At 43.3% G+C, this 19655-nt stretch overlaps 2 protein-coding genes across 4 annotated transcripts in view; one reads left to right on the forward strand and one right to left on the reverse strand.

Annotated features, from left to right (window-relative positions):
• The window catches only part of LOC123507633 (SEC14-like protein 2), a 25314-nt gene extending 12641 nt beyond the window's left edge, over positions 1 to 12673 (forward strand). The window contains exons 2-10 of the mRNA XM_045260666.1: positions 5057 to 5129; positions 5910 to 5953; positions 6471 to 6588; positions 7062 to 7271; positions 7643 to 7723; positions 8546 to 8739; positions 8865 to 9025; positions 9943 to 10094; positions 10795 to 12673. Of these exons, the coding sequence (XP_045116601.1) occupies positions 5057 to 5129; positions 5910 to 5953; positions 6471 to 6588; positions 7062 to 7271; positions 7643 to 7723; positions 8546 to 8739; positions 8865 to 9025; positions 9943 to 10094; positions 10795 to 10892 (1131 nt within the window). The 3' untranslated portion in view covers positions 10893 to 12673. The remainder of the gene's footprint in view (positions 1 to 5056; positions 5130 to 5909; positions 5954 to 6470; positions 6589 to 7061; positions 7272 to 7642; positions 7724 to 8545; positions 8740 to 8864; positions 9026 to 9942; positions 10095 to 10794) is intronic.
• The window catches only part of LOC123507632 (polycomb protein EED-like), a 12565-nt gene continuing 5569 nt past the window's right edge, over positions 12660 to 19655 (reverse strand). For all 3 annotated transcript variants that reach the window (XM_045260665.1, XM_045260664.1, XM_045260663.1), the window contains exons 2-8: positions 18926 to 19062; positions 17365 to 17536; positions 16873 to 17008; positions 16247 to 16410; positions 15683 to 15922; positions 14712 to 14864; positions 12660 to 13255 (exon numbers count right to left, since the gene is read on the reverse strand). In XM_045260665.1, coding sequence (XP_045116600.1) covers positions 12968 to 13255; positions 14712 to 14864; positions 15683 to 15922; positions 16247 to 16410; positions 16873 to 17008; positions 17365 to 17536; positions 18926 to 18942 — 1170 coding nt within the window. In that variant the 5' untranslated portion in view covers positions 18943 to 19062 and the 3' untranslated portion in view covers positions 12660 to 12967. The remainder of the gene's footprint in view (positions 13256 to 14711; positions 14865 to 15682; positions 15923 to 16246; positions 16411 to 16872; positions 17009 to 17364; positions 17537 to 18925; positions 19063 to 19655) is intronic.

Raw genomic sequence — 19655 nt, forward strand, 5'->3', positions numbered from 1 at the left:
AGTAGTAGTAGTAGTAGTAGTAGTAGTAGTAGTCGTGGTGGTGGTGGTGGTAATGGTAGTAGTAGAAGTAGTAGTAGTAGTAGTAGTAGTAGTAGTAGTAGTGGTGGTGGTGGTGGTGGTGGTCTTCTCTTGATTACACTGCCAGATATTATTCTACTTCCCTTCCGCTATGTTCCGCTTCTTCCTCTCCACCCTCTCATTCGCTGGCAAGTAACATTCTCCTCTTTCTTCACTCTGCCAGCTTCTTCAATATGCTGCCTCTTACGCTGACAGTTAACATTTTTCTTTATCTTCCACTGTTGTCTTCTCTTCCTTTAATCTCGCGTCCGCTATTTACAAGTAACCTTCTCCTCTTTCTTTACTGTGCCCGCTTCTTCCTTTGATATTCTCCCACTTACGCTGACACTTAACATTGTACCTGCTCTTCCAGTGTAGTCTTCCTCTTCCTTCAATCTCGTGTCCGCTATTTACAAGTAACCTTCTCCTCTTCCTTCACTGTGCCCGCTTGTTGCTTTGATATTGTCCCTCTTACGCTGACAATTAACATTCTACTGTGATATTCCTCTTCCTCTTCCTTCAATCTCGTGTCCTCTATTCACACTTATTCTTTATTCCTTCCTTTTTTTTTTCATTCTTCTCCCTTTCCTTCAGCTTCCCGAATTCAGAAACACATTGCATGCTATCTCATCACGACTATTTTCCAAGGCCGCAGAGATGATTAGCGAGGTTATCAATAGTGTTTCTCCAGTTAATAATGTAGAAATCTTGTCACTCTGTCTCTAAAATCGTAAAAAAAAAATGTTAAAAACGCTTTACACTCTCACTACGACTATTTTCCATGACCACAGATATGATTAACGGGGTTTTCAAGAGGGTTTCTCCAGTTAATAATGTATAAAATCTTGTCTCTCCACCTCTAGAACCGTAAAAACATCTTAAAAACGCTCTGCTCTCTCACCACGACTATTTTCCACGACCACAGAGATAATCAGCTACGTTTTCAAGTGTGTTTCTCCAGTTAATAATGTATAAAATATTGTCACTTTGCCTCTGAAATTGTAAAAACACCTTAAAAACGCTTTGCTCTCTCACCACGACTATTTTCCACGACCACAGAGATAATCAGCTATGTTTTCAAGTGTGTTTCTCCAGTTAATAATGTATAAAATCTTGTCACTCTGCCTCTAGAACCGTAATAATACCTTAAAAACTCGTGTCAGTTTTTAATAAAGCCTTTTGAAATAGTGGAGGTGAAACATAAATGTTTAAGAATACCAGCTTCAGTGTCTTTCATTCCCCTCTAGAAAGTCACACACATTCTGACACACGACACGAGGTTCAGTGATTTTAGTGTCAAGTTCAGTTTAACAGTTTAATTTACGATTGAATGGAGAAAAAAAGGCGTAGAAGAAACCTCTAATCAGTACCGTGGTGATGAAATTGTTCGCTCTCTCTCACTGGTACACGTTTTTTTTTTCTGAATTCCGTACAACTTTTTTATATTTTAATCTTTACTCGATTTTAGTTATGTAGCCGAACGAGGTGGGGCAAAACTCTCTCTCTCTCTCTCTCTCTCTCTCTCTCTCTCTCTCTGTGTTATTGCCTTCAGCAGAATACCACACCAACGCTTCCTTCTCTTTCTCCTCCTCCATCCCCCAGTCCTCCCCCTCTTCCTCCTACTTCTCTTCTCCCTCCTCCTCGTCCTCTTCCCCCTCTGCTTCAACCATAACCTACGCATTTTCTCCACATACAATACTATTCTTCCTTCTCTTCCTGTCACACACACACACACACACAAGGTTTACAAATAGTGCTAGTCTGTCTGTCTTTCCTCACTCACTCATTTCTGCCTCTACAAATTTTGCTTACCTCTCTCTCTCTCTCTCTCTCTCTCTCTATCAATAATGTTTCATCACCTATCTTAAATCATGGCCTCACTATTATCTTTCTTACTTTCTGATCTTTTTACTCTCTTTCTTACTTTTCTTTCAATCTCACCCTCTCATTATCTTACTATTTCACTATCTTACTCTATCTTATTTTCTTACTCATTGTCTTTCTTTATTCTCTTTCTTTCCCAGTTCATTCCTTTCGTCTATTTTTTGGGTGCTTCTCCTCCTCCTGAAAGAATTCGCGTAGGGAGAGGGAGAGGGAGAGGAAGAGGGGCATTGACTGGATTGGGGGAGAGGGAGAGGGAGAGAAGACATTGCCCTCTTGCGTTCATACGGTGGGAGAGAGAGAGAGAGAGAGAGAGAGAGAGAGAGAGAGAGAGAGAGAGAGAGAGAGAGAGAGAGAATTACAGTACGATATCATGTAATTTCTCTCTCTCTCTCTCTCTCTCTCTCTCTCTCTCCTATGAATGCCACACACACACACACACCATTTTCTTACCTGACCTTTGTTGGAGCGTTGTGTGTGTGTGTGTGTGTGTGTGTGTGTGTGTGTGTGTGTGTGTGTGTGTGTGTGTGTGTGTGTGTGTGTGTGTAAGATTACGGAAAGAGAAAGCCTGATTGTTTAATACAAAAGATTTACATAGAATGGTCTCTCTCTCTCTCTCTCTCTCTCTCTCTCTCTCCACCAAACGTTTTTAACAACACTTTCCAACCTTCGTACATTCTGTCAAGCACTACGCACATAGATAAGCACAAGACCATAGAGTGTTCAAGGAAGCAAGTTTGCATTATAAGAGTGACTGGGTTCATATCTAATGGCTATTACTGTACATATCCAGTCACAGTATTCTCTCTAACACTTAACCCCTTCAGTATAATGACGCGTTTTAATATCTATCCTTCTTACTAATTGGCGACTTTATTCAGCTTCAGAAATTTATGTAGGGGATTAAAATAGTGAAGACTTTGGGCCACTAATCTTCTGACATCCGTAGACCCCTCCTGATGTCAATAAAATCGTCTAATCACACCCAAAATGCAAGGTAGAAGTGCGTCCCAGTAATGAAAAGGTTAAAATAGTGAAGACTCTGGGCCACTAATCTTTTGACCTCCACAGACCCCTCCTAATGTCAATAAAATCGTCTAATCACACCAAAACAAGCATGATAAAAATGTGTTCTTGTAGCGAAAGGTTTAAGATCGTAGTCAGCTAATATTAACAGGTTCTAGTGGTCGTCATTTGGGCTTTGGTGATTTTAATAGTTCAAGAAGGTGAATTGGCTGTTATTTGTGTTTTCTAAGGTGTTTCGTGATTCTAGTGGCAGTTTAAGAGAATGGGATGGATATTATTTGGGTTTTCTAGGGTGTTTTCGTGATTCTAGTAGTTTAAGACGAAGTGAGTGGGGTTTTCTAGGTTCGCTTTCGTGATTCTAGTGATAGTTTAAGTAGATGAGGTGGAAGATGTTGGCTCTTCAAAGATGTTTTCGTGATTCAAGTTAGCGGTTTTCAAGGGTGTTTTCTGATCAACTTGTCACCAGAACCATAAAAAGAACACCCTTGAAAAACCGTGTCACTTCAACCTTCAACAAGAATCAATTGAAAGTAGCCGAGATGTGTCCTGGAATGTTTGAAAATGCGGTCCATATCCAGAAACATTTCCCTCTCTCACCACGACCATTTTCAAAGACCACAGAGACGATTAGCTGAGTTCTAAAGAGTATTTCTCCTATTAATAATGCAAAAACCTTTTAACACGTCACTAGAATAACAGAAACAACCTTAAAAACTTTACTTCAACTGGAACCCTTTGTAAATGGTGACGGTGCGAGGAAGTGTTTCAGAATATGGGCTTTAAATCATATGAAAAAGTCTCCCCGGGTTGCTTCCTTGTGGCGGAGAATACCTACTTGACACAGCCCGCCAAGGAGAGAGAAGGGGCCAAGACGGGATGAAGGAAGGAAGGGAGGGAGAATAGATGGCGGAACGGTTAGGAGGATGAGAAGGAAAGACGACACGAGAAGGGAGAATGAAAAGTGGTTAAGGAGGGAAGAAACGGGAAAGAGGAGGAGGAGGACGAGGACGAGGAGGTGGAAAAGACGACATAGAAATAAATAAAGATGAGAGAAGAGTAAAAGAAGAAAAACTAAGAGTAAAACGTGGTATTCAGAGAGAGAGAGAGAGAGAGAGAGAGAGAGAGAGAGAGAGAGTATGGGAAGGAGAAAGGAAGTAGTAAGGAGGGAAAGGTCACCCACATGTGGATAGATAGAGCCTCGGGTCATGGCCAGGTAAACAATGACCTTACTGACCTTGAGGAACACCTGAGCGAGGGACGGAGGTGTGTGTGTGTGTGTGTGTTGATAGTAAAGTTTGTGATTAGATTATCAACTATACTCTCTGTTTGCTATTCTTGCTTCTGAGAGAGAGAGAGAGAGAGAGAGAGAGAGAGAGAGAGAGAGAGAGAGAGAATGTGGTTAAATAAAAAAAACAATGACTAGCAGAATTTACAGTTAATGCAGAGTATATGTGCGACGAGGAGGAGGAGGAGGAGGAAAAAAAAAAAGAGAAAGAAGAAAAAAAGAAAAAGGCAAAGAAGAAAAAGAAGAGGAAGTGGGGAGGGGGGATCAAGCAACGTTGGATGCACGCGTGGGGAAGTGAGGAACCTGTTTTATACATGAAAAACTGGAAGGAACAAGCCATCAGTTGGTATCCTTGCGTCATGGCCAAAAAGAGAGTCTGTCTAGTGGGAGAGTCTGAGTGTCTAGTCAGGCTATCAAGAGTGTGAGTCTATAATGAGTGTTTGGTGAGGCTTTCTAGTGAGTCTATCTAGTAAGAAAGTCTATCTAATGAATGTATCTGGTGAGGCCATCTAGTGAGTCTATCTAGTGAGAGAGTCTATCTAACGAGTCTGTCTAGTGAGGCTATTTATACATATAATGAGTCTGTAATGAGTCCATCTAGTGAGAGAGTCTATCCAGTGAGTCTATAATGAGTCTATGTAGTGGGAGAGTGTGTCTGGTGAGTCTATCTGGAGTGTGAGTGTGAGTTTAGGGTCAGCGTGCAGCAGTGGTCACAGTGAAGTAGTGGTCACATTCCCTCCCATTGTCTCCAGTTTTACCAGAAAAAAATGAAGGTTGAGTCTTCACAGCATCTTTCTCTCTCCACAGCTGAGGGAGCGGGTGGCGCCCCTGCTGCCGCCAGACCAGCAGCACGACCACGCCTTGCTGCAGTGGCTGACTGGTGAGTGAGTTCCCTGATCAGTGACCTGCCTCTTCTCTTAACCCCTTCAGTACTGGGACACATTTTTATCTTGAGATTTGTGTACGATTAGACCATTTTGACACTAGGAAGGATCTATGGAGATCAAAAGATTAATGGCCACAACCTTCACTATTTTAACCCCTCACATAAGTTTCGGAAACTGTATAAAAGCAGGATGAATATGAAAATGTGTCCTGGTACTGAAGGGGTTAATTGTCATCCATGAACCACTCACATTAGCAAACCCTTCCCTCTCTTCCCCACCACCCATACCTGACCTCACCTGCCACACTACATCTGTTTGTTATCCACTATGAACTTATGAACACCACTGTCACACACAAGTCCTGTACCTCCCCCTTCAAAAGAATCTTTGTAGGTGAAGTTTCAAGGGACCTTCAGGGTGTTTATATGACTTTAGTGACACATCAACAAGACTTCTACTTTATGAACAGAAGACACACATTTGGGAACCTGGCTAATCATCTCTGTGGCTTTTGAAAATAATCGTGATGAGAGCGCAAAGCATCCTATCACTGCCATTATAACAAGACAATTCAGACACACACGGTAAACTATTGAGATTCAGCCAAGCACACACTAGAATTGCCTATACTGCCTCGGGATTCACAGTGTTCCTTCCTAGCAATGATCTGGCAACAGACACAGTGAAGGCAGCGTGGCCTGTTAGCACAGCAGTGGTGCGTGGTGGAGGATGTGTACTGACACCTCTCACTCTCACTCTTACTCTCTCCACAGCGCGGAGCTTCAATGTGGACAAGGCTGAGCAAATGTTGAAGAAGGTGAGTAGTGCTTTTAGAGAGAGAGAGAGAGAGAGAGAGAGAGAGAGAGAGAGAGAGAGAGAGAGAGAGAGAGAGAGAGAGAGAGAGAGAGAGAGAGAGAGAGAGAGAGAGAGAGAGAGAGAGAGAGAGAGAGAGAGAGAGAGAGAGAGAGAGAGAGAGAGAGAGAGAGAGAGAGAGAGAGAGAGAGAGCATTATTATCTGTCACATAAGATAACTGTTGGCGCCCCTCCAAAAATAAATAAATAAAACTAAAAATAAAAAAATCAAGTTAGAAAAACTGCATTCTCTCTTTCTCCCCACAGATAACTAACAGTACAGTCACAAGAGAGAATTTTGACAGCAATACAGAATAACAGTTTTAAATAAACTGATGAGAGTCTGATTTCACTACATGTTTTTATACACTTTACTGTCTTTTGTTGTCTTGGCTGGACTATTCTTACATAAAGAGTGACAAACAAATCTTCAGTGCTTTTTGGAACACTCAGTCAGTGTGTCCCTGCCTTGGTGCCCCCAGAGCCTGGAGTGGCGGCGGGAGTGGGAGGCAGACAGTGTGCTGGAGTGGGAGGTGCCTGAGGTGCTGGCGAAGTACTACCCAGTGGGCATGGCTGGCCACGACAAGACAGGATGCCCCGGTAAATGCCTGTCCACTCTTTGCCATTCTTATCATTCATTGTAATATTATTATGTTACTGCTATTTGAAAAGCACCAATGACAATAGAGCATTCTAAGTGTTTCTGTCATGTATGTAGGTCGATCCTACATACTTCAGTCATTAAGGAACGTCTTGTAGCATATTAAGAATATTTGTCAAAATATATGGATTTCTCATTGTTCACTCATATAATTCAAAACCAATACGTACTTAATGAAAAATTTCATAGCTAAGGCAAAATTTCACTTATCAAAATGTAGAAACCCACACTAATGATTAACAAAAATTCACAGCACTTACAGTGAGATAGAGAGACTTTTCACACTTAGTGAAACAGAAACAAGATTCTGTTCATGAGATAGATAGAAACAATGAGATTTTTCACTCATAATGAAATAAAAACATACATTTCACTGACAACAAGATAGACAAAGTGTTGCCAATGTCTGCAGTGTGGGTGATCCCCTACGGCGGGTGTGACATGCGGGGGCTGCTGTCCAGCGTCAAGAAGGCAGACTACATTCGCTACACCATTCGAGTACTGGAGGCGTCACGGCGAGACATGCAGCAGCAGACTCAGCAGCTTGGCCAGCCAGTTAACCAGCAGTGCTGCATCTTTGATCTTGACAATTTCTCTCTCAAACATGTCACATGGAAGCCTGGTGAGTCTCTGTCTACTAAGTGCAAGGTGAGATTGGTAGACTGATTTATTGGTGCTGCAATACTGGTGGTCAGAATTTCTTGGTGTGTTCTTGGTGTGATGTGTCTGCATCACCTTCAGTCAACTTTTAATGGTTCTAATTTGTCTAGCATGGACTGCAGTGCACCAGCCTGGTGGTAGCAATGATTTAGGGATGAACTTGACAGACTCTTATATAAGCTGTCTAATATCACAATGGAAAACACATATGAACACAGTGATGATGATGATGACGTTTGTAATTATCCACAATTAGGTACATATAATTGTGTGTCAACCAAACTTATCAGTTTAGTTCCACCTGACCACCAGACAATGTTTTCCATGTTGCAGCAATGGACGTCATCCTGGAATTGGTGCAGCTGTATGAGGCAAACTACCCAGAATTCCTCAAGTGTGCCTATGTCATCAATGGTGAGAGTGTGTGAGACACTGGCTGTGTCATGTAGTGTTACAAAGTCTGTGGGGTGCATTGTTACAAAGTGCAACAAGCAAAGACATCAAGGACTGCTGTATGTGATCACAGACATGGCTTGACAGAGGGGTGTGTCGTCACCCTTCCTGGGCTGCAGCATGTCCTCCTCCACTGCCAGTATGTTTCCAGTCTTAAAGGCACAAAAGGAGTGAGGCTGTCTGAAAATTGGGGTGATAGAAATATTCAAATAATAAACAATTATTTTGTAAGAAAATGGTCTAAAATATAGAAACATAAAAAAAAAAAATCACATCTGAATCATACTTGTTATGAGATTCAATAAAAAAAAAAGGAATCAAGAAGATAGCTCATAACTGAGTTATGCCTGCTTGAAAGTTACAAAACTTTGATGCTATTTTCTGACTCATATTCATAGTAGCACATCACTTCCTCTCTCTGTGCAGTGCTTCATATGTTTTCCTCTAGTGAATTCACAACATGGTTAGTCCTCCCAAGGTTAAAACAAACCCTCACTGTACTCACTGCACAGTGATGCACAGCAATGCATCGCCGCCACCACCACCATCATCATCCACTTATGTTGGCACTCCATCAGTGCATTTTGTACTCAGGAGCTATTTACCTTGGTTCTGGTTGTGGGAGCACCAGAAGCACAAAAAAATTAAATAAATATCCAAATAATGTTCACACAGTCATGAGAACAAAGTGAGTGTAACGTCTACTTATAAGATGTTGTCATAGATTGTACTGGATAACATAGCAAGAGTTGTTTATATGCACAAAGCACCTGCTCTCCACAGCCCCCAAAGTGTTCACACTGGCCTACGCTCTCATCAAGCCCTTCCTGCATGAGGTGACCCTCAAGAAGATCAAGATATTCGGACAGAGTGGGTGGAAGGAGGTGCTGCGGCAGGACATTAACCCTGACCAGCTGCCTCAGCACTGGGGCGGCTCACGCACTGATCCAGACGGCAACCCCAAATGTCCCTCCCAGGTAAGTGGTCAGGGTCCAGCGGGGGAGGGCCACACAGGGAGGGAGGAAGTGTTGTTGCAATATTTCCCAGCACACGGCAGCTTGGTGGTGTGAGGCAAACCCTGCAAACCGTGGTCTCTCCACAGATCTGCCTGGGAGGAGAGGTGCCAAAGAAGTACTACCTCAGCCTCAGCAAGAGCAACCTTTCCAAACTCACAGAGAATGACAACCTGAGTTCCATCACACTCAGCAAAGGAGGCAAGAAGAGACTAAAATATGAAGTAAAGAAGCCTGGATCCCACCTCAGGTATGCAGGGAAGGATTGAGCCTTTTGTAAAGCAGCATGTAATAGATAAGTCTCAAAAATATGCAGTATATTTATAATAAGATGTAAGACAAAACATAACCCATGAAATATTTTGCGTCTGATTTTCCAGCAAATATTTTCTGTACATATATCAAAGCCACCTTTCTGTGGAGGTATGTTTGTAGCCTGCGGTGCTGTGCAAGACTCCTGGCATGTAGGATGGTGGTCTACCAGACTGTCCCTTTCACTGCAAGTTGATGGGACAGTGTGTGAATGATGTGCTTGTGTGTGTGTGTGTGTGTGTGTGTGTGTGTGTGTGTGTGTGTTTCACTGTTTGATCTGCTGCAGTCTCTGACGAGACAGCCAGACGTTACCCTACGGAACGAGCTCAGAGCTCATTATTTCCGATCTTCAGACAGGCCTGAGACCAGGCACACACCACACACCACACACCACGACAACAAGGTCACAACTCCTCGATTTACATCCCGTACCTACTCACTGCTAGGTGAACAGGGGCTACATGTGAAAGGAGACACACCTAAATATCTCCACCCGGCCGGGGAATCGAACCCCAGTCTTCTGGCTTGTGAAGCCAGCGCTCTAACCACTGAGCTACCGGGCGTGTGTGTGTGTGTGTGTGTGTGTGTGTGTGTGTGTGTGTGTGTGTGGGAGAGTCAGATTGCTGGCCTGGTGGATATAATTTTTTTTATTTTATTTTAGGCATTTATAAATTTTTCAAAAGTCAGCCTTGGATGTTAGTTCAGCTTTTAACTATTAAGACAATTCCTTAAAGCCTTGGGGTATCCCATGTCTAAGTTCCAGTGTTGTATTACCTGCCAGTGCAGTGTACTTGCAGTGTGTGATGTGCCTGACATCAATATTGCATCTATTCAGCTGCTTGTATTGTCATGCAGGTGGGAATTCAGAACAGAGGACTTTGACATTGGCTTTGGTGTGTCAAGAAAAGTGAAGAAGGGTGAAGAGGAAGTGTTGGTGCCTCTACAGAGAGTGAATTCCCAGCTGGTGACAGAGGAGGGATACCTGGTGTGCACTGAGCCAGGCACCTGTGAGTACAGCCCTTCCCAGCATTCTGGAATAGCACTGTTCATCCATGCTACTCATACAAACTTTTCACTTTTAGCAATCTATCCATCACCAACATTATATAGTCTTAGAACATTCCACAACCCTCCCCTCCTGTAAGTCAAGTCATGTAGCAAGTTTGTTTACTGTTTCATAAGGTATGTGTTGTAATGTCTTATCTTCAGTGGAAGAACAAACTTGTAAATCATTGTGTGTTGAACTGTGGATGCGAAGAGCAAAAGTGCCAAGCATTACACACCAGCTTGAGACAGACTGCCACAGAGCTGGATGGTAGGAGGGCACAGCCACACACCATGGATGAGAGTGATGTGCTGCACCACTCATATAAAATCTTTTAAAATTTGAGAATTGTCAACTAAATTCTTAGACCATTATTGTGAATAATGAGATTACTTTCTACACTTTATCAGTTGCTGGGCTTTTGTCAGAACTAGACTATATTTTCTGAAGCTCATAAGCTTTGATGACTGCTGTTACTATGGTATTCAATTATTCAAGCAATATTTTTAAAAGTCATGCTATTTATAGTTTCAATGATAATTAAATGAAACCTTTCTCAGTATAGATGCAATGACAAAATAGTAAATCTTGGTGGACACACTTTACACACGAGAGGCACGCCTTGGCCACAGCTTTGGTGACATGAGTGTTGTGTTTTGCAGACGTGGTAACGTTTGACAATGAGTTCAGCTACATGCGCTCCAAGAAGGTCCTGTACTCAGTCAGTGTGGTGAAGCCAGACAACCTGACGGAGGAGTGACACGACGCCCCGGAGTCACCACTGGACGCCTCTTAACACTTGCCAAACCACTTCTCTCTCAGTGAAATGGTGAACCACTTGCCAAACAAACCGTTCTTTCCACGTTGAAATTATTGGGTAGCAGTGACGGTCATGAACACAAATGTAACAAAAGAATCCTCTAAGAACAAACTTGTACATAATTTATACTCCTTAATGTGTCTCTGTTTTTCTTCCTTTTCACTTTCTTTCTTGAAATGTATAAATACTATGATCCCTTATATATCTTTTCGTCTATCTACTTTCTCTCTTAACTCTCTCTCTCTCTCTTTAAATATATACACTTTGTACATAATTTTCTTTTTCTTTTAATATTCAGACGTTTGAAGCAATTTATCATCTATACTTAAGTGTGTGTGTGTGTATGTCTTTGGATGTGTGTACTCCAGGCACTGTGAGGAACCAGGACATTGTGTGCCTTTACTTCTTCCTTTGTCAGTCTCAGGACATTTCTTGGTGTTCTTGTCTGTGATGTTTCTATGACCCCAACATGTGATAAAGCTTCAAATTATGTTTTTATAAGAGACTACTCAAAGCTTCAAATTATGTTTTTATAAGAGATTACTCATCAGGATATTTCAAGCTGCAGCATTTATATGTGTACGTCTCTGTTAGGGCATTAGTAGTAGTTGTCAGGATGTGCAAGTCAGTACATATGTAGTTAGTGTATGTGGTTTGTTTCAAGACTATGAGCCGTGGAGCTTGCTTATTTTTGGGTATATTTTTGCTAAACTTTCTACCACTTTTTGCACAACTTGTTGCCTTGACTGAAGGGTAACACTAACATATTAACATTTCTAACCATCAGTATTAATGTTAGTTGTACATACACTATGTAAAATTACCCTGTAGCAAGAGACTGAGATGTTCTATACAGAAGTGTAATTTTTTGCCGATTTTAGAATGCCCAAATAATAGTAAGTTTACTACATACCTTTTTCAATATTTTAAAATTTTATGAAGTCTTGGAATTATCTGAGTGCACACAATTTATTTTTCGTCTTTCCTTTTCTTTTTAGCTTCTTTCAATGGTTTCCATTAATGTTTGGCCTCCGTGTTTGTTTTCTAGTAGGTGTGAACAGCATCCTTGTGGCATTGGCATGGCCTGCTGTCTCTCCACACTTCCACACTGTTGAGGTGAACTACCTCTGAGGGCATGTTCAACATAAATGATAAACTCCCCCACTTTTCTTTGGTTGGTGAATCTTGTAGGTTACCATCATTGCTTGTGACTTGTGATCATCTGTTATAAAGAATGCAATTGGTTGCTGGTTACTTGCAGGAAACTTTCACACTCCAAGCCAGTGTTTGGTATCAAAGTTTTCTTTGATACCAAACTGCAAAACTTTATATATAAGCAAGCCATTCTAAGGGTCAAGAAAAGAGTGCTCCTGAGTTCACTTTGGAAGGGCCAGAAGTTGTTTTTTCTTTAAGCTTTGTGGCTGATGTTACATTTTCTCACAAAACATGTCTAGGTAAGTTTAAGTTTCTCTGCAAATACATGCCCATCCAGATGATAAGAGACCATCACCAGGCTGTTGCTGCTGCTGCTGCAGCATTCTGGTGTCTGGTGGTACCCAATGGTCTCAGTGCCAGGCAGACACAGTGTTGGTCATTGCCTCAACACAGCACCAGCACACAAAGGACAAGGACTGGAGAATTATTTTAGGCCAAAGAGAATGTGTACAGTAAAAACAACTTAATGCTGAATTAAAATCCAAAATAAAATATTTTCTATCAAACTATTTATTTAATTCAACACCTAAATTTGTCACAATTCATTGTTCAGCATAAAATTTTAAGTTTCCTAAGAGAATAGTGAGTTTCCACAAATAGATTTCCTTACAAAGCAGCTGCAATATGCAGGATAATTATATAAAAGACATGCTTAAAACCTATTTATATATATTTACAAGAGTACAAAAATATCTTAGCATTAAAAAAACTCTGCCTCAATGTAAAATACACTTGGCAAAATAAAGGAACAAGTGTTCAGTTAAAATTACAAACTGTAGAGAAACCAGATACACATCCCCTTACTGTTGTGTTTGCTGCTGCTGCTGTTGCTGCTGTGGAGTGTGCTGCTGCTGCTGCTGCTGCTGCTGCTGCTGCTGCGGCGTCTGGTGCTCCACTCTGTCCCAGCGCCAGATGGTGGCGTCATCACACACGGTGATGAGAATGTTGCCGTTGCGGGAAAAGGCTGTCTGGCGAATGGGCGCCACACACTTGGGGTGGGTCAGCGTGGAGCAGCGCGCCTGGGATGGGTCACAGATGTCCAGGTCCCAGACGTAGGTACGACCCAGCTGGTTCCCCACGGCCATCACCTGCAGGGCTCACCAAGCTTAACAACCCTCACTCTCATTACAATAAGGTCTTTGAAGAGAACCATGTCTTCAGTGTGTGTGTGTGTGTGTGTGTGTGTGTGTGTGTGTGTGTGTGTGTGTGTGTGTGTGTGTGTGTGTGTGTGTTTAATTCACTGTTTGATCTGCTGCAGTCTCTGACGAGACAGCCAGATGTTACCCTACGGAACGAGCTCAGAGCTCATTATTTCCGATCTTCGGATAGGCCTGAGACCAGGCACACACCACACACCGGGACAACAAGGTCACAACTCCTCGATTTACATTCCGTACCTACTCACTGCTAGGTGAACAGGGGCTACACGTGAAAGGAGACACACCCAAATATCTCCACCCGGTCGGGGAATCGAACCCCGGTCCTCTGGTTTGTGAAGCCAGCGCTCTAACCACTGAGTTACCGGGCCGTGTGTGTGTGTGTTTCACTGTTTGATCTGCTGCAGTCTCTGACGAGACAGCCAGACGTTGCCCTACGGAACGAGCTCAGAGCTCATTATTTCCGATCTTTGGATAGGCCTGAGACCAGGCACACACCACACACCGGGACAACAAGGTCACAACTCCTCGATTTACATCCCGTACCTACTCACTGCTAGGTGAACAGGGGCTACACGTGAAAGGAGACACACCCAAATATCTCCACCCGGCCGGGGAATTGAACCCCGATCCTCTGGCTTGTGAAGCCAGCGCTCTAACCACTGAGCTACCGAGCATGTGTGTGTGTGTGTGTGTGTGTGTGTGTGTGTGTGTGTGTAACACCTTCAGACACTACTGAAAGTATTGTGATGAAAGTGTTGAAACTTTGCATATAAGTAGGCATTAAGCAGAGAACATTTCCAGTGAGCAAGAACAATGGTACAACAGCAATGCATCAAAACTGTAATAAATATTTAAACAGAATAACAAACCAAATCTAGCTTAATGAGCTCCACACTCATGCAAATAATAGAATTTAAATAAAAATCTAATCAGAACAACAAACCCTAATTGGCAAGACACACTCCCCATCCATGCCAGCACTGAAATATTTATGAAAGTGAAATCAGAATAACAAACTAAAACACATAAAACTAACTCACTAACTGTGGCAACTACTGCTAACCTGCCCAAAGGTTGTCCATTATTCACTTTGTCCACTCCTCTCCCTTCATTTGTCTTGTTTCAAACTCTCCTTCACTTATCTAACTTCACTTCATCCTTTGTCATTCTCTACACCTAATTACATTTTCATTATCAATTTCATTGTATTTAGCAATCTTAGAGAGAGAGAGAGAGAGAGAGAGAGAGAGAGAGAGAGAGAGAGAGAGAGAGAGAGAGAGAGAGAGAGAGAGAGAGAGAGAGAGAGAGAGAGAGAGAACATAAGCAAAGGAGGGAAGCTGCAAGAGGGACTGACAGTGAGACAAAGTGAGGTGTGTTTCCTTACCTTCTGCCAGTAGTCGAGGGCAAACCTCATGAACCAGATCTCACACTCCTTGTAGTCAAACTTGTGGATGATGGTGACGTTGGTGTCATTGTGCTTCAGCTCGGTCTGGTTGAGCAGGCCAGGTTTCCAGCACACAATGGTGTTCTCACAACTCTGCGCAAACACAACTTAGTGAGGAAACACAATAATTAATCTACACATGTATCTATATAGTACCAGGCTCTCTATCTCACACAAGGTGGCTGGGGTCTAGATAAAGCACAACACACACACACACACGTGCCCGGTAGCTCAGTGGTTAGAGCGCTGGCTTCACAAGCCAGAGGACTGGGGTTCGATTCCCTGGCCGAGTGGAGATATTTGGGTGTGTCTCCTTTTACGTGAAGCCCCTGTTCACCTAGCAGTGAGTAGGTACGGGATGTAAATCGAGGAGTTGTGACCTTGTTGTCCTGGTGTGTGTTGTGTGCCTGGTCTCAGGCCTATCCGAAGATTGGAAATAATGAGCTCTGAGATCGTTCCGTAGGGTAATGTCTGGCTGTCTCGTCAGAGACTGCAGCAGATCAAACAGTGAAACACGTGTAGCCCCTGTTCACCTAGAAGTGAGTAGGTACGGGATGTAAATTGAGGAGTTGTGACTTTGTTGTCCCGGTGTGTGGTGTGTGTCTGGTCTCAGGCCTATCCGAAGATCGGAAATAATGAGCTCTGAGCTTGTCCCATAGGGTAACGTCTGGCTGTCTCGTCAGAGACTGCAGCAGATCAAACAGTGAAACACCCCTAATTACCCGTACCATTAATAGTGACACTGTTTCCTAATCTACTACTCCTACTATGCCTACTCCACCCCTCAGACCACACCACCCTCACAATACTTTCTACTAAAAACGAAGGAATATATAAATGAATGAATGAATAAATGAATAAATGATAAGCACCAGTGAAAGTGCCATGTAATTTATAAAGCTGTGCCTCACCTTGGAGAGGATGAAGCGTCCCAGCCAACGCACACAGTCCACATAGTTGCGGTGGATGTCCCGAGTGGAGAAGTCCGGGAAGTTCTGCTGGATGGTTGGGAATGGCAGGACGGAGCGGCTCGGGTTGAAGGTGTACGACTGGTTGATGGTGGACAGCATGAGGTCCGTGGTGAGCTTCCAGATCTTGAGTGAGTGGTCCATCCCACACGACACAATGCACGTCCCCTCCACCTCAATGTCCTGCCGGGGAGAGCCCACTCTTAAAGATTGGCACAGAGGTGAGGCATGAAGTGCCCCACAAAGACACAAAGGTGAGGCATGAAGTGCCCCACAAAGACACAAAGGTGAGGCATGAAGTGCCCCACAAAGACGAGGCATCAAGTACACCACAAAGACACAAAGGTGAGGCATGAAGTGCACCACAAAGGTACAGAGGTGAGGGAGCAAGTGTGTGTGTATGTGTGTGTGTCCTGGACCAAGGCAGCCCAGAGAGAGGATGGGAGGGGCAGTGTTGAGTGTCACCTCACCAATGGTACAGACTACTACAGTGCAGGAGACACTCACGGCACTGAGCACCTCATCCCTGTGTGCCTCCACGCCGCCAAAGGTGGCCACCAGGATGTCCGTGCGGATGTTCCACATGCGCAGGGCATGGTCCTTGCTGACGGAGAGCAGCAGGTTGGGGTCCCGTGGGTGGAACTTCAGTTCATTGATGGCGTTCCCATGACCTGCACAGGATGAGAAATACTGCGCTCATATTAAGTGCATCAATCCACAGTGCCTCTAGAGCAGGCCAACATGCCCACACAGGCCGGCTCTGACAAACCTCCACACACCCACACTGCACACATCATTCACCAGCTCAGCAGGACAGCCTTGCACTCACTGCCCACACTGCTACAACCCGGGCACCAAGCAAGACACTAAGGCACTGACAAAATGGCGGATCACACACTGCAAAACACACAAGCAACAAAACAGTACAAGAGAATAACACACTAAAATAACACAAAATTAAAGCACATGGTAGTCAACTGTCCAAATAACACTGAGCGCAACAACAAAACTACTCAAATCATCCCAAAAAAATGCAATACAAAAGAAATGTAACCAATCAGCAAAAAGTGTAACAAATTAACTGGCATCTGAACACATGAATTTCCAACCACCACACACACACACACACACACCAATGAAGTGCTTGATGGACTGCATGGTGGCCAGGGAGAAGATGCGGATGACACCCCGAGACCCGGCAGCAGCCAGGATGGGGCGGCCAGTCTCTGTGTCGTAGCTCCACGCCACTGTGTAGAAGTTCTCCTCTGGCTGTGAAGGCAAGACAGAACCAAGGTGAGGAGGCTGGCAGACACAATGGTAGAAGAGAGGGAAGTGAGAGACAGGAGAGGAGAGGAGAGGAGAGGAGAGAGAGAGAGAGAGAGAGAGAGAGAGAGAGAGAGAGAGAGAGAGAGAGAGAGAGAGAGAGAGAAATACGAAGCCTTAGCAGAAACACAGATTAAAAAACTTACACCTGATAGGAACATAAAAAGAATATGTCTGCCCACACCTGCACCTCTAGCAGGAGTAGAGTCTCAGGTGAGGTGACTCAAGATTAACAGAGACGCTGGCACTGGCGAACACAATGGAAGAGTGGCGAGCATGCCAGCACCTACATACATACGTACATCGGGGTCACTGTAGCACTGGAGCAGCTTGATGGAGCCGTCTTCCATACACTGGTACACTGACACTCTGTTGTTGCCGGCTGTGGCAAACACGAGGGGCTGGCCATCTCGCAGGTGCTGGTTGAACTGAGCACCAAAGATGGGCTGGCCGTGGTCTTCCTTCAAGTAGCACCTGCCGAGGGCCACAATGGATCTAATTACACACTCTACTCATTTGTTTGTCAACCACTAGTCACTTCCCTGACCAGGAAAGATGTCTCTCAACTCACAGGATACACACACACTTCCAGACATCAGGTAAAACAAATCAGGCAAAACATATACATACTAAAGAGAAAAAGAAATAAATCAAGAAAATAAATCGGAAAAAATAAAAAAGGGGGCTAAGGAGATTTTGATTAGTCATTCTATCACAGAATCTATTCACATACAAGAAGCGTCCGGCAGGTAAAGTTTCATTTTTAAACCAAAATGTTGATGTTTCCATGAATTTTCATAATAAATGAGTTGCAAATTCCTGTAGGCAATTATCACAAGCAGATCTTTAATTATCTTTCCACAAGGGTTAGTATACCTTGCACTCTGTGGGTGTCATAGAGTATGTCAGTGCCAGTCACATGCCACACTTCCTAGACTCAACACTCCAGGTTTGGCAATGTTATCGTTTACCTGCAGACACCTTGCATGCTCCATCAACAACAATAACCCTGCTCTTTATCCTTCTTAATCTCAACTTGAAATACATCAGCTAAAACAGAAACAAGAAACCCAGAAAACCAAAAACTATGCAAAGAAAGCAATCCATGTTTCTTAATCCTAACTTGAAAAAACATAAGCTAAAACTGTAAAGAACAATCAAGAAAACCAGAAACCAAACAAAGAAAGCCGTAGTGAGGTTTGCAGAGGCACTACCACCACCACAAGCACAAACACGGGCACAAACACAAGCACTATAGTCTGTCTACTCTAAAATGGCTCCTGGGTTCAAAATATATTGTAGCTTATTGATGATGTAACTGATTTGATGTGAAATGGACGTTTTCTGTTGATCCACACACTTATCACAAGGACAGATCACAGTTTTGCCTCAAGATCTGACACACACACACACACACACACACACACAGAGAACAGTGGAAAAATGGAATGCACTGGATAATGGAACTGTCACAGCACATAGTGTGCATAACTTTAAAGAAAAACTAGATAAATGGAGATATGGAGACAGGACACTATGAGCCCCACTCGAACCCTGTACAATACAACTAGGTAAATACATACACACATACACCCTAAGATACCACTGACACACACAAGGGGAAGGGGTTGAGTGGTGTAATGGGTTTAGCCGTGTCATGTTCCGGCGTCCAGTGAGAGACGGCCTTGGATTTGGGTCCTTACCGTGCAAAAAAAAAAAAAAAAATAAATAAATAAATAAATAAATAAAAAAAAAAAATACAATAAATAAATAAATAATAAAAAAATAAACAAATACATAAAATCCCAGGATCCACTTTCGAGTAGACTGACTGTAGCACTGTCACTGTCACTGGCAACACACCCAAACTTGTAGCCCATCCTGAGGGGCGGAGGAACCTTCTTGCGGCCGCGGTTCTTCCTCCCCTTCCTGCGCAGGGTCGGGGTGCCACTGCGGGAGTTGTCTGCGTTGGAGCCACTGCCAACGCTGGAGGTGTCGTCCTGGGAGGCAAAGGGACATCAGGGGATGACAGGCGGGGAAGAATGTGAGTAGGGTGACAGTGGGAAGTGACAGGAGGGCATTTGATCTAATATAGACGTCTCTCTCCAGCTTGCTTTGTTTCTCAGCTTCTTTGCAACTCTCACTTACCTGACGAAACATGCAAATGAAAAGGTGATAACGAAAACAAACAAACCCTAACTTCAACCTAACCTAACACTAACTTAAACCTAAACTCACCCAACTTTAACCTAACTAACTTCAACCTAACCTAACCTGAACTTCAACCAAAACTAACCTAACTTCAACTCAACCCTAACTTCAACCTAACCTAACCCTATTTTTAATCTTAACTAATCCAACCCTTTTTAACCTAACCTAACCTAACCTGACCTAGTTGAAGTGACACGCACCGCTGATATGTCCTGTACAAAATCCCTTCTGACCAATAGTGTGGTTAGGTTATGGCAGCTAGATTAGGTTAGGTTAAAGTTAAGAGTAAGTTAGTTTTGGTTAGGTTAAAGTTAGAGGTGGGTTAGGTCAGGTTAGGTTAGGTTAGGTTGGGTTAAAGTTAAGACTGGGTTAGGTAAGGTTG

Source organism: Portunus trituberculatus, chromosome 23 (genome assembly GCF_017591435.1).
Source record: "Portunus trituberculatus isolate SZX2019 chromosome 23, ASM1759143v1, whole genome shotgun sequence".
Classification (NCBI taxonomy): Eukaryota; Metazoa; Arthropoda; class Malacostraca; order Decapoda; family Portunidae; genus Portunus; species Portunus trituberculatus.